The sequence below is a fragment of the Mytilus californianus genome, unplaced genomic scaffold, assembly GCF_021869535.1.
Source record: "Mytilus californianus isolate M0D057914Y unplaced genomic scaffold, xbMytCali1.0.p SCAF_10, whole genome shotgun sequence".
NCBI lineage: Eukaryota > Metazoa > Mollusca > Bivalvia > Mytilida > Mytilidae > Mytilus > Mytilus californianus.
In genome coordinates, this window is record NW_026262582.1 from 3,035,705 (window position 1) to 3,047,861 (window position 12,157).

A 12,157-nucleotide genomic window follows, 5' to 3' on the forward strand; every position below is an offset into this window, starting at 1 on the left:
GAGTTCGGTACTTTTGTTATACTTTTTTACACTGAAAAGGATATTCAATGTTTTCTTTTTAAATTCAGTCTTCATTTCAAATGTACATAAATCTGTATGGCTGATGATTATCTGACTAGATTACACAATTTGTTCTGTCTAATTCAACATACGGTGTTCCATCAAAGACAGGTCTTTGTACAATATGTCAAACTGTTAATCTCCCTTCTGTTTGTCTGTGGTAAGGGGAATCGTGATATGTTTGTCTGAGAATTCTTTAAAAAGTTTGAAACAGGATTTGAAAATTGTCGAAGTTTGCAATTGGTTAATAATATGTGAAGGCTTGTTTTGTTATGAATGTCTCTCTCAGAGAAATGTTCGGATTCTAACACGGAATATTTTGATGCTTCTAATGTGCAACCTTTGTCCCCTGTTGGCTCTACAAATTTTTCATTTATTCGACAGTAGTGACATAATGTCCACATTATAAAGTACCGTGACAAAAAGGGTAAATAAAAAAATTAATGGAACGACACACCTCATGGCTTATTTTCTTTTTAATTTTTTTTTAATAAAGCCTGTCGTAGAGTGCTAAAGTTGTGCAGAATTTTAAAAATTGTGATCAAAGGTCAAAAGTGGGGACTTTCAAAAATCACACATATTTTTTTTACATTTTGGACAATTGTTTGGAAACCCCTCATGATAACTAATAGAAAAACATGGAATCATGGTCTGGTAATGTTGTGGAAATCTAGCTTGCCTCATTTACATCTTATTGCCAGAATTTGGTGACTTATACCCCGCTTTAAGTATGTGAGAAAGTTACAAAATCTATCATCATCCACGAAAATTTCTATCAAAGTTTTCAAATCTCAGATTTAGATATGCAATAATGATCTGCAACATATATAGACATATTCAGAAAAATTTGGTTAAAATCCAACGAAAACTTAAACGAAAAAGGGTACAGTAATAGTGAAAGAGAGGCGAAAGATAACAGACGGACATTTAAACTCATAAGTCGAAAATAAACTGACAACGCCATGGCTAAACAAGAAAACAACCAACAGACAAACAATAGTACACAAAACACAACATAGAAAACTAAAGACTGAGCAACACAAACCCCACCAAAACAAAGGGTGATATCAGGTGCTCCGGAAGGATAGGCAGTTCCTTCTCCAAATGTGGCACCCGTCGTGTTGTTCATGTTAATACAAACCCGGTAATAAGTCTAATTCGGTAGGTCACATTCGTGAAAAGGGGACGGGATTGTAGTGACGACATTAGGAACATATCCATTATCATCTGTGAAACGGATATTCCATAACGGTCAACCAACTTGTGATGGAGTCCGTAAAATTTACGAAGGGATGATTTCAACTTCCCACTTGGAACTCTCGGTTAAATTGCTTCCTTGTGAGCAGCAACTCTCTATCAAGGAAATCATGATACGAAATACAAGCGAACCAGCTAGATTTGATAAGTTTTGATACCTGCATGAGTTTTATTTCAGTGTTTAATAAACTGTCCTTTTTGTCAATACAGAACCAAATAGGATTGTTAAGATCATGAACATGAGTATGGACCGTCTTTCGTCTTTGGTTTGAAGAAGCAACCACGATGTTTGACATATAAAGAAAATATGTACAAAGTAATAAAACATAAGTTTCTGACGACTTCATCACGAAAACATCTCTATTTATATAGATTTATATGCAAACAGAGACTACCTAATAAGACTTTGACTACCTCCTTCTGTTTACCGAATAACTGAGTACAGTCAGTGACAGTTTCGGCACAAAGATACTTGAGATTCTGTGTTAAAAAAAACTAAGAGTAGAAACTGAAGTTGGAGATGTCAAGTAATCATCTGAAATTTCGGGAAAATAGGTGGAATATATCAAGGTGACATTCAAAACTCTTAGTCAAACTTTTGTTAATTGCTTCTCTAATTTTGTGCAAGGAAGGATCTGATCATTTTGAGGTGTGGGATTGTAAACAAAACTTGTTTCTATACCAGAAAATTTCAAATCCGCTTTCAGCTGTATGAGCGAATAACCTTGGAAATACCAAATGAGATACTGAAAATCATATTATGTGATTCCATTATCTTATTAAAATTTGAACCAGAATGGAATCTGTATAATTATTTTATAATGTGCATTTGCAGTTTAGCAGTTGTATACTTACTATCAATTTATTCTGAAAAAAAATGAACCCATGTATCTAGCAAAAACGACATCAACAATGATATAATTTTTACAAACAGATCCTCGAATTGACTTTCTGCAAGCCGTTGAAAAGCAACATTATGCTCAAACTCATGTGAAGTATCAATAGCAGGTTCCTTTCTCTCGGTTAAGTAAGTAGCTGGCAATGTGCGCTTAACGATACGTACCTGGCCTTTTACTTGAAGTTATCTATGGAGATTGAATCGAATTCGATATGAACGCGGGAATGAATATCTTGTCGCACATCTATTGCCTCCAAAAAGTGTATTATTTTTCTTTTGTGTTGCTTTTGGCAAATTTTAAGTGATACTAATTTAGCAAATAATGCAAATTACCATTTCCTTTAATCAATCATATCTCATTTTCCCTTCTCCTATTTTGCCCGACTCATGATTTGCTGTATTTTTGACAATGAATCAAATTAAGTTATGTCTTGATTTTTGCAAATTAGAATATAAATGTGCATCATGTTTTGTCTCTTAATGATAAAGGGACTTCGTTTTGAATTTTCCCGTTGGAGTTCGGTATTTTTGTTATTTTACTTTTTGGCACTGATTGAGCAAATTCAAATTAACGGAACAGCTTAACATTTTCCATATGAATTCGGTTGTTCTATTCCTATGTGGAATAGTAGTGATCTCTCCGTAAAACTCAAAAGTAAAATACTTCAAAAGCTACTAAAATTACCAAATGTTCCAACTCAAACATTAAGAGACAAAAAAATTTGATCTTATTGTCACATTAGTCAATTATATCTGTTTGGGATGCTCACTCAATTTTATTTATATAATGGAACTATAAATAAATGTCATACGAGTGGGAGGTTTGGTTAGCTATGAAACCTGCTTTGCGAACCATTTTTCTTCAGAAAATACCTGTACCAAGTCGATAATATGACAGTTGTTACTATTTGTTACGTTGGTTGATATAGTCAAACGTTAGATTTTGTCAAGTTTTATGGACGTGCCCCGTTTTTAGGATTTACATAGGAGTTCGGAATTTTTGTTTCCATGCACTTTTTTTGGACATTAAATGCAAATGCAATATGATGTGGAGATGTCTCTATATTATGGGCGATTTGTCTTATATCGTGTGCGTGTTCCCTTATATTTTATGCCAACATGTGATCTTATCATTATATTATTTGTTTGTACCATTATATGATGTGTTTCCTTTAACGTCATTATAAGACGTCAAAACGTCGTTACTTGATGTGCCTTTGTCGTTATTATGGCCAATAAACCTGATAACGATTTGATCGATTAGACCTCTACATCATAACTGATTCGAGTCCACCTCTCAATCAATATACACCTCGCTCATATCTGTAGCATTCGATAATGAAAAGGATGAGTTTTTTTTACAGCGTTTTCATTATGAAAAAGTCACAACAGATATCGTTTCTAAATGATCAAAAAATGAATACCTTAGATTAGGTTTAGTCGATGTGTCTTCAGTAATGAAATGGTTAGTATAATTCTTAAACTAGGCGTCGAGATTCATCTTTTGTTTTGTTTTTATGTTTTTGTTGTTTTTGTTGTTTTTGTTGTTGTTCTCTTAGGGGGGTGACGGGGAAATAAAATGGTTTGTTTCTATAGAATTTATTTGCCATCACGGTAATTTTATAGTACTTCAATCTTAACTTAAATTTCCAAGACTAATATCATCGATTCAAATCAGCATTTTCAGGTATTAAATTCAGTGGTTGTAGTTGTAGTTCATATTTGATGTCCTCGGTTGCTGTCTGTATAAGAATACGACAAGGTCGTTTGATCGCCGATATGACATCTCTCTACTAGAGACTAGATGGTTTTAAATCAATATTTGTACCGATGAAAATAATACTCATATGATGCCAGTTATTCATCAAACAATCGATAATATAGCACTTGAACATCTTCAAGATGTGTGCAATCTTTCTGTGAAGTTTCAAAGATCTCGGTTGAAAATGTGGGAAGAGTTGATTACACAAATTAGGTCCTACATCATACAATATATAAGCCGGTTTTAGATATAATAAAATACTACGCAAATTCTTAAACAAAACTGACAAATTAAATTCACGGAGGAATAACATCCATAATCAAGTTAAAAAGTTTATTGTGCAAAGACATAAATACATGTATAAAAGGGTATAAAATTCATGTAAAATGTAGGTAAAAACAGAGAAACGATTTAAAACTGTCAAAATAAAATAATAACACATTGAGATTTGTTATCTAAAACAAAATTATATTTTCATATAATAAAAATCCTATTTTCAGTACACAAGTAAGGCTATTTAGTAAGAAACTGTAAATATTTCCTTAGAACTTTAAAAAAAGAGAACGTGGTAGGTGCGTTCGACTCCAAACTTAATTGAAAAGGATTGCCAGTTTTCCTGCCGATGGTCAGTGGTTTCATTTTCTCCGGGTACTCCGACTTCCTCCACCAATAAAATTTGGCCGCCACGATATAGCCAATAATGCTAAAAGTGGCATTAAACACTAGCAAACAACCAACCATTCAATTAAAAAAGAGATAACGTTTCCAAGAAAGTAAATAGTTGTATTTTTAGAAATTTTTTTTTTATCATAGACCAGTATTGTGATAATCCTGAGTAGTCGTTTGATGAAAATATTGGTAATACTGCTATTGTTTCCAGGAAATTCAATCGCTTACTGCTTGAAACTAGCCTTCAGATAAAGAAAAAAATAAAAAGATCATATACATTTTGGTTAAAGCACAACAAGTATACAAGGTACAATGTATAAATAACATTATTTTAATTTTATTGCAGCATATGCGCATTTCTACAATCATGGAATCTTCATTAATAGTGATTAAAATAAAATATAGGTTGCGGAACAAGAGGAAAAAGGCAATGACTCTTCTTCTTTGATTGTGTATTTGGTTGGGGATAGAGGGAAACAAAATAAATGTGTCTTGTGTGTTATTTTGTTAACTCTTTACGTATTGGTCAAAAGTTTATTTTGAGGAGTGTTAAAAAAATACTACGCATGCATTAAAAAAAAATAGTGGATTACATTTATACGTAAAGTCGTAACACAACAAAAAGTTTGCGCGAAAAAGATATAAAAAAGACAGCAGTAATGCCTTTTTGCCCGTAAAAAATGATCGGGAAAAATATTTGTTTAACTTTCAAATCAAAATGGTCTTCCTTCTATCGCTACTTGAAATATAAAAAAAAAAACACGAAAAAGTTAATTTCTTCCTTCCAAAAAGATCAACAAGATTTTCAATTTTTACTTAAATCTTCTAATATAGCTATGATATGCGTAATATTGATAGTTCAGTGATATTTGAAATCCAAACAAAAGAACCTTTCAATATAAAAAAAAAAATATTTGATATCCGAATTTATGTTTGAAAGCCTTGAATTATATAATCCCTAAACTGAACAAATATAATGATAATATGGGTATTTCAAAAATGATTAAGAAGACCTGAGTCACATTAAATATAGATTGTCTAAACTCCGTCTTAACGAATTTTGCACACTGTTTTCCATAAGCATATAATCTGATTGTCTCGCATGCCTAATGAAAGAGATTTGGTTTAAACAGTAGATTGTTATTCAAATCAAAAACCTACGTACTTGTTTGACCAAGAGCAATCACAAATAAATTACTTGTTCTAATCAGTGAATCATTGAGACATTCAATTAACTTGAAGCATAACACATATAAAATGAGATGCCTCCCTAGCTCCATACAAATACCACGTGAATAAAGCACACGCTATGATTTGATATAGTGACTCATCCTTAGCCACACACTATATCATATATCTTATAGTATAACACTAGGTTAAATCACGTTTTCTTTCTGTACCCCCTGAACACTTATGATAGCAAATAGTAAGCTGTCACTATCTTTGAAGCCACTAGTAACCTAATCACAAAAAATATAAAATGCTTCACAAAATACAAACCCGTGATGAAATAGACGTACGTACTATTTGTATTCGAATCCTACAGAAAATTCATTGCATATAGTAGATATAGGAAGATTAATAAGATTATTGATGATCATGTTATTATATTATATACATATAAGTATTCATTGAACTAATAATTCTACTTGGTAGGAAAACTAAAATAACATTAGTAAGAAAATTACATAATTGGTTAATATGTGCAATATTGACTTAAATGAAAAGTGTTCTCATACGACAGATAAATACAAAAATACAATTATATTTCATTAATTGATGTTTAACATCTAAAGGCGGGATAAAATCTGTCGACTGGTCCTAAAATAAATCAAAGGATTGTAATATGCTTTCTATCATAAACAACTCATCAAAGATACCAGGTAAAGTGGAGCTTATGCATAAATGATTTGAAAAGATAGGCTCATGTATTTGCCCGGTATATCTTGGAAACTTGATATCACGACGCATATGCACTAATGCACTAATGCACTGTGATCAATATTTATTTGACAATCAATAACTTGAGGCCATTTTGAGGATGCAATGAGCCGCAGGATATTGTATGTTGAGGGCATGATTTTGATTATTTTAGGTGGAGAATATCAACAAAGATGGGTTCCTTTGTTCTCGGTTTTGTCATTAGGTGTATGTCAATACCTCATGTCCTTTCTTTTCCATTGTATTCGAATGAATGCGTCAAAATTTACATTAATTATATAATTTTGTAAGAAAGACGCGTGTTTCGTCTACAAATGTCAAATCAGTGATGTCATTCCCATCTTGCATTTTATCATAGCAAACAGCTGTTTTAAAACTTACATTGACTTAACCCTCCCCCCAGAAGAGTTGTTGTGTTTTGTTCGCCTATCAATTTTGTTTCCAAACTTGAATTAATAAGAAGAAATAATGTTTCAAAGCATTGAATAAACAATTAATGTAAATTTTGACACATTCATTCGAATACAATGGAAAAGAAAGGACATGAGGTATTGACATACACCTAATGACAAAACCGAGAACAAAGGAACCCATCTTTGTTGATATTCTTCACCTAAAATAGTCAAAATCATGCCCTCAACATATAATATCCTGCGGCTCATTGCATCCTCAAAATGGCCTCAAGTTATTGATTGCCAAATAAATATTGATCACAGTGCATTAGTGCATTAGTGAATATGCGTCGTGATATCAATTTTCCAAGATATACCGGGCAAATACATGAGCCTATCTTTTCAAGTCATTTATGCATAAGCTCCACTTTACTGGAAATTCAAAATGATAAGCATCCAAAAAGTAATAATCGAATGAAGTCGAACTGCCTTTCTACCGTAGAATTTTACTATCATACATTTAAAGTGAGAGGTTTAGCGCTATAAAACCAGGTTCAATCCACCATTTTCTACATTTGAAAATGCCTGTACCAAGTCAGGAATATGACAGTTGTTGTCCATTCGTTTGATGTGTTTTGTCATTTGATTTTGCCATGTGATTAGGGACTTTCCGATTGAATTTTCCTCGGAGTTCAGTATTTTTGTGGTTTTACTTTTTTTTTTTTTAAAGATATAAAAAAGATAAGATGCATCAGCGGATTTAAACGAAAGCACGACTCAATGTGTAATGAGCTCGTTTCAACAATTTTAATACCACATGAAATAAAAGAGCACCTGTTGACAAACAAGCGCCAGTACACGAGCCTTTATTACTATGTCTTTAAAGTTATTTTTATAATGACAGATTTGATCCTGCTACAGACATATTGATCAAAAACATTATACATTTGTATGTAATAATTAAATATTAATAACCGCCTCGTTCTGGTGTTATCGAGTGGATCCGTTACATTTCCCTTGACGTGACAATTGTCTTTGAGCATTGTCAAAGGAATGACTTTAGTGCGTATCTTAAGTTGAAAATGTCTCCATTCTTTACTTTCTTTCTATATATAAATCATCTAATGGTTTACCTGGAAAATATGAATAATGCCTCTCGAGAATTTTTATGAAACGAATACAACCATAAAATCACACATTAATGCTTCATTTGCTTCCTATAGAAAAATTTACATTTTTGCTTTTATAATGTATGTTTTTAATCATAAACAGAATGTGGAATGAGTCTTGTTTTTAAGGTTAATGAATTCATGCGGATATTTGGAATGCTGGTTATTTTCAAAAATATTTGAGACTTCCAAGGTATAAAATGAAAAAAATAATTTTAATTTAGGTGCGTTTGTTACCGTGCTTTTTTTTCCTTTTTTGTTAAGTTTTTTTTATTTATTTTGTGCCTATCTGATTAGTGAAGCTGTAGGCTTTTCCAATTGATTTTGTACAGTTTGTTCTTAATTATGTTGAGCTGTAACACCACTGTAAGGGATTAGGGAGAGACGATTCAAGCACTCATAAACTTGTTAAGCCCCGCCTTATTCTTCGTCAGTCTTCCAAAGTAAGGAGTCTGTTAAATTTTGGTTGTCGTTAGTTGTGGTCTGCCATATTTGTTTATTGTATATTTTGTTTGGAATCATTCGTGCCGTTGGTTTTCAATTGTTTTACATATTTGTTTTTTCATACCGAGACCTTTTAAAGTTTACTATACTCTATCGGTTGTGTTCATTGTTGAAGGCTATATGGTATCGTTAGTTGTATCTATTGGTTCACTGGTTGTTAGTTGTCTCATTGGCAATCACACTTCATCTCCTTATTTAAACATTAATTGTTGTAATCCAGTGGCAAATAGTCCATGCATGCTGAGGACGAAAAACAAATCAACAACAAATACATTTATTTAGATAAATCCTGTAATAAAAATCGTCCGGGATGAAGGTAGGGGGCTGCCACTGGAAAACGAGGGTATATTGGATAAGGACAGAAATTCTGCATTGCAACAGACCACCGATGGGACCCACAAAAGAGACGTTGCAAGTTTTCACAACGTGCGGAGAGTTTGGCACTGTCTCTTCACGAGTCATCAGATATAACGTCCTCATTCTGACATGACGTGGATACGTAGTTATACATCCTGCACAGCCATACGGACGCCTCAATTTGGCAAAGATTTTACTGCCGGTCGGCGGAAGACCAGTGTGACCGTATATCTATATTCCCAAGTCATCCTTGGGGACAAAATGTTCCTAATAATTCCTAAAATTTACTAAGACCAAATGCATAATTGATTACAATATGGTCGTAGATATAACAAAAATCTAAGACTCTGTGACTACATTTATATTTGGCACTGTTTTCCTATATTGTTATACGAACACAGCTTACCTGTTGGTAATCACTATGATGGTGATGTTCCCGGCGTACTTCCCTGAATATTTATAAGTGGTACCATTAAGACTTGCCCTGATGGAGTCACGTGTTTTACAACAGGAATCGGAGAATGATTGGCAGTGCCATCTGTGTCTGTTTTGTTATGGTCATGCTTATGATCATGCTTATGTTCGTGTTTATGCTCATGTTTATGCTCATGTTTATGCTCATGCTTATGGTCTGAAATACAAGCAGAAATATGCCTTCCATGAACGAAAAAAAACATGAAAAAATTGAAATAAAATTGAGAATGGAAATGGGGAATGTGTCAAAGAGACAACAACCCGACCATAGAGCAGACAACAAATGCATATTCCCTGCTCGACCATTGCATACAACTTACAAATTGAGGTTTTTGAAGTTCTATTTACCCTGGTTTATATTCTGCTACACAGTCATTTTGTAAATCTAATAAAAAACTAAAGCTCGGTTTGATCTATTTTCCCCCTTGGTTTATATTCTCTTACACAGCCACTTGTTTAATCTAATCAAAATATGTACAAAAGTGTTTTCCCCCTGATGATGCTGGTTTAGTTTCTATTTCACAATCATTTTTTTAAATGTAATCAATATACATAATAACGTCATGTATGCTACTTTTATCTTGAGTTATATTCTGTTACATTTCTAACTGAAGTTACTTGTTTAAACAATTTAATCCAGTTCTGGAATTACCAACTGGCACCTAACATAGACTTTATTGACCCTTGTAAATATTTTATCAGAGGCTTGGGTTCTTGATCCATATACCAGTTTACATATAATTTACATATAATGAAATATTAGAATCTCTCCTTGATCCTGGCTCAGGCGCATTAACAAAGAACGTTCTGGATCCATATTACCTCCCTTATGAAGTCTTAAATTTTTTCAATCTGATATGTATTCCATTGGAGGTAGTTCAAAATCTATATAGTTTACATAGTAATATTAAGAAATGTAAGCTATCCTTGAACTTTGGTTTGATTAAAAACGGAATTGGTTTCAGATCAAGATACTAGTAACTCACCTATTGAGGCTTTAGAAGCTCTCCTTGATCCTGGTCTAGACTCTATAACAGAGCCAGTTCTTGATCTAAATCCGTCCTCATCTTTTTGTTCTATAAATCCTACTAGTTCTGTACCTTCCTGATCATCGTCAAGGTCTGGATTGTCACTCGTAGTATATACTGCAATACATTTAATTTTCATATAATACATGGTTGTTGTTGGTGCTTTATCATGGGGTTTGTACTTACATGAGCAACACGACGGGTGCCACATGTGGAGCATGATCTGCTTATCCTTCCGGGACAACTGAAATCACCCAAGTTTTTGGTGGGTTTCGTGTTGCTAAGTCTTTAGTTTTCTATGTTGTTTTTGTGTACTGTTGTTTGTCTTTGGGTCTTTTTCTATTTTTGCCATGGCGTTGTCATTTTATTTTCGACTTATGAGTTTGAATGTACCTTTGGTATATTTCGCCTCTTTTTACGCCAGTTTCAGAACTCTTGGCTTTATCATGGCGGCTAGTTCTAATTTGGGAAGAAAACTGGAGTATCCGTAGAGAACCAACGACCTCCGGTAGGAAAACTGGCATAATTAGTCCTTTTAGATCGGCGTCGAATGAACATATCAACAGACAACAGGCAAAACTAATCAAAGATAACCGGGTAAAAGGCGCATTAGCAAATTAAATATGATTTTTGTTTTTGTTTCAAACATTTATAAAAGCGGAATTAAGAAATTAAATTTTGATATTAGCAGTAAGTTTGGTTCAATTTCGTCAAAATAAGCTTAAAAACATCGCTGATATATTATTGGCTTGCAAGTTCATAATTCAATTTCATTTGAATCCGTATTCATGCAAACTTTAATTTGAACTATAGTGGAGATAGATTGTGCATGTGTTCAGCATGTGGTTATCTTGTTCATTCATAAATTAGAAAAGAATGTCAACATTGAAAAGTGAAACAAGGGAGCTAAAATAGATAAACATTTTGTTGACTGATCTGGCCCACACACAATCATTCTTATACAGGGCATAGGTCAACAACACAGAAAGCCCAGCGACAATAAAACCTAACGACCTATAAAAGGCAATACATTATTGGTCCTTATATAAAAATAAGAGGATGAAGTATGATTGCCATTGAGACAACTATCCAGCGGAGTTCAAATGAAGTGGATGTAAGCAATTATAGGCAACCGTACGACCTTCAACAATGAGAAAAACCCATTCTGTATAATAGGCTATAAAAGGCGAAAAACAAATATGACAGACATGAACCAACGACAACCACTGATTGCTAACCACTTATATCTGGTTTCTTGCTAGCATTTATATTGTTCCAGATCAATGAGATTGCAGAGTTTAGTCCATTGTCAATAATTGATTTATCGAACCTGCACTGAAGGCAACTGCCTCAATAATATTGCTTTACGGTTCATAAAGGAGACTGAAAATCACAACGTCTAGAAGTATGTGGTATAAAATAGAAAAGCTAGATTACTCCATGACACAAAGGCGGGGTAACATAAAAGTTACAATTAAATTGATTGAATGTTGTTTGTTAAACTCCATTGACTGGTAACACATAACATAAAGATCGTATAATTTTTTGCTATTTTCAAATAGAAAAAATGATAAAATAGTATTGTTCGCGATTTAAATGCATAAACCTTTCGCAGAGACAAGATTCGCGCACCAACCTATAACGCC

The 12,157-nt window shown here is 33.2% G+C and overlaps 1 protein-coding gene across 1 annotated transcript in view; it reads right to left on the minus strand.

Moving 5' to 3' along the window:
• Positions 1-6,535: 6,535 nt before the first annotated feature.
• The window catches only part of LOC127717463 (uncharacterized), a 30,140-nt gene continuing 24,518 nt past the window's right edge, over positions 6,536-12,157 (minus strand). The window contains exons 5-7 of the mRNA XM_052223098.1: positions 10,470-10,628; positions 9,416-9,640; positions 6,536-8,112 (exon numbers count right to left, since the gene is read on the minus strand). Of these exons, the coding sequence (XP_052079058.1) occupies positions 9,429-9,640; positions 10,470-10,628 (371 nt within the window). The 3' untranslated portion in view covers positions 6,536-8,112; positions 9,416-9,428. The remainder of the gene's footprint in view (positions 8,113-9,415; positions 9,641-10,469; positions 10,629-12,157) is intronic.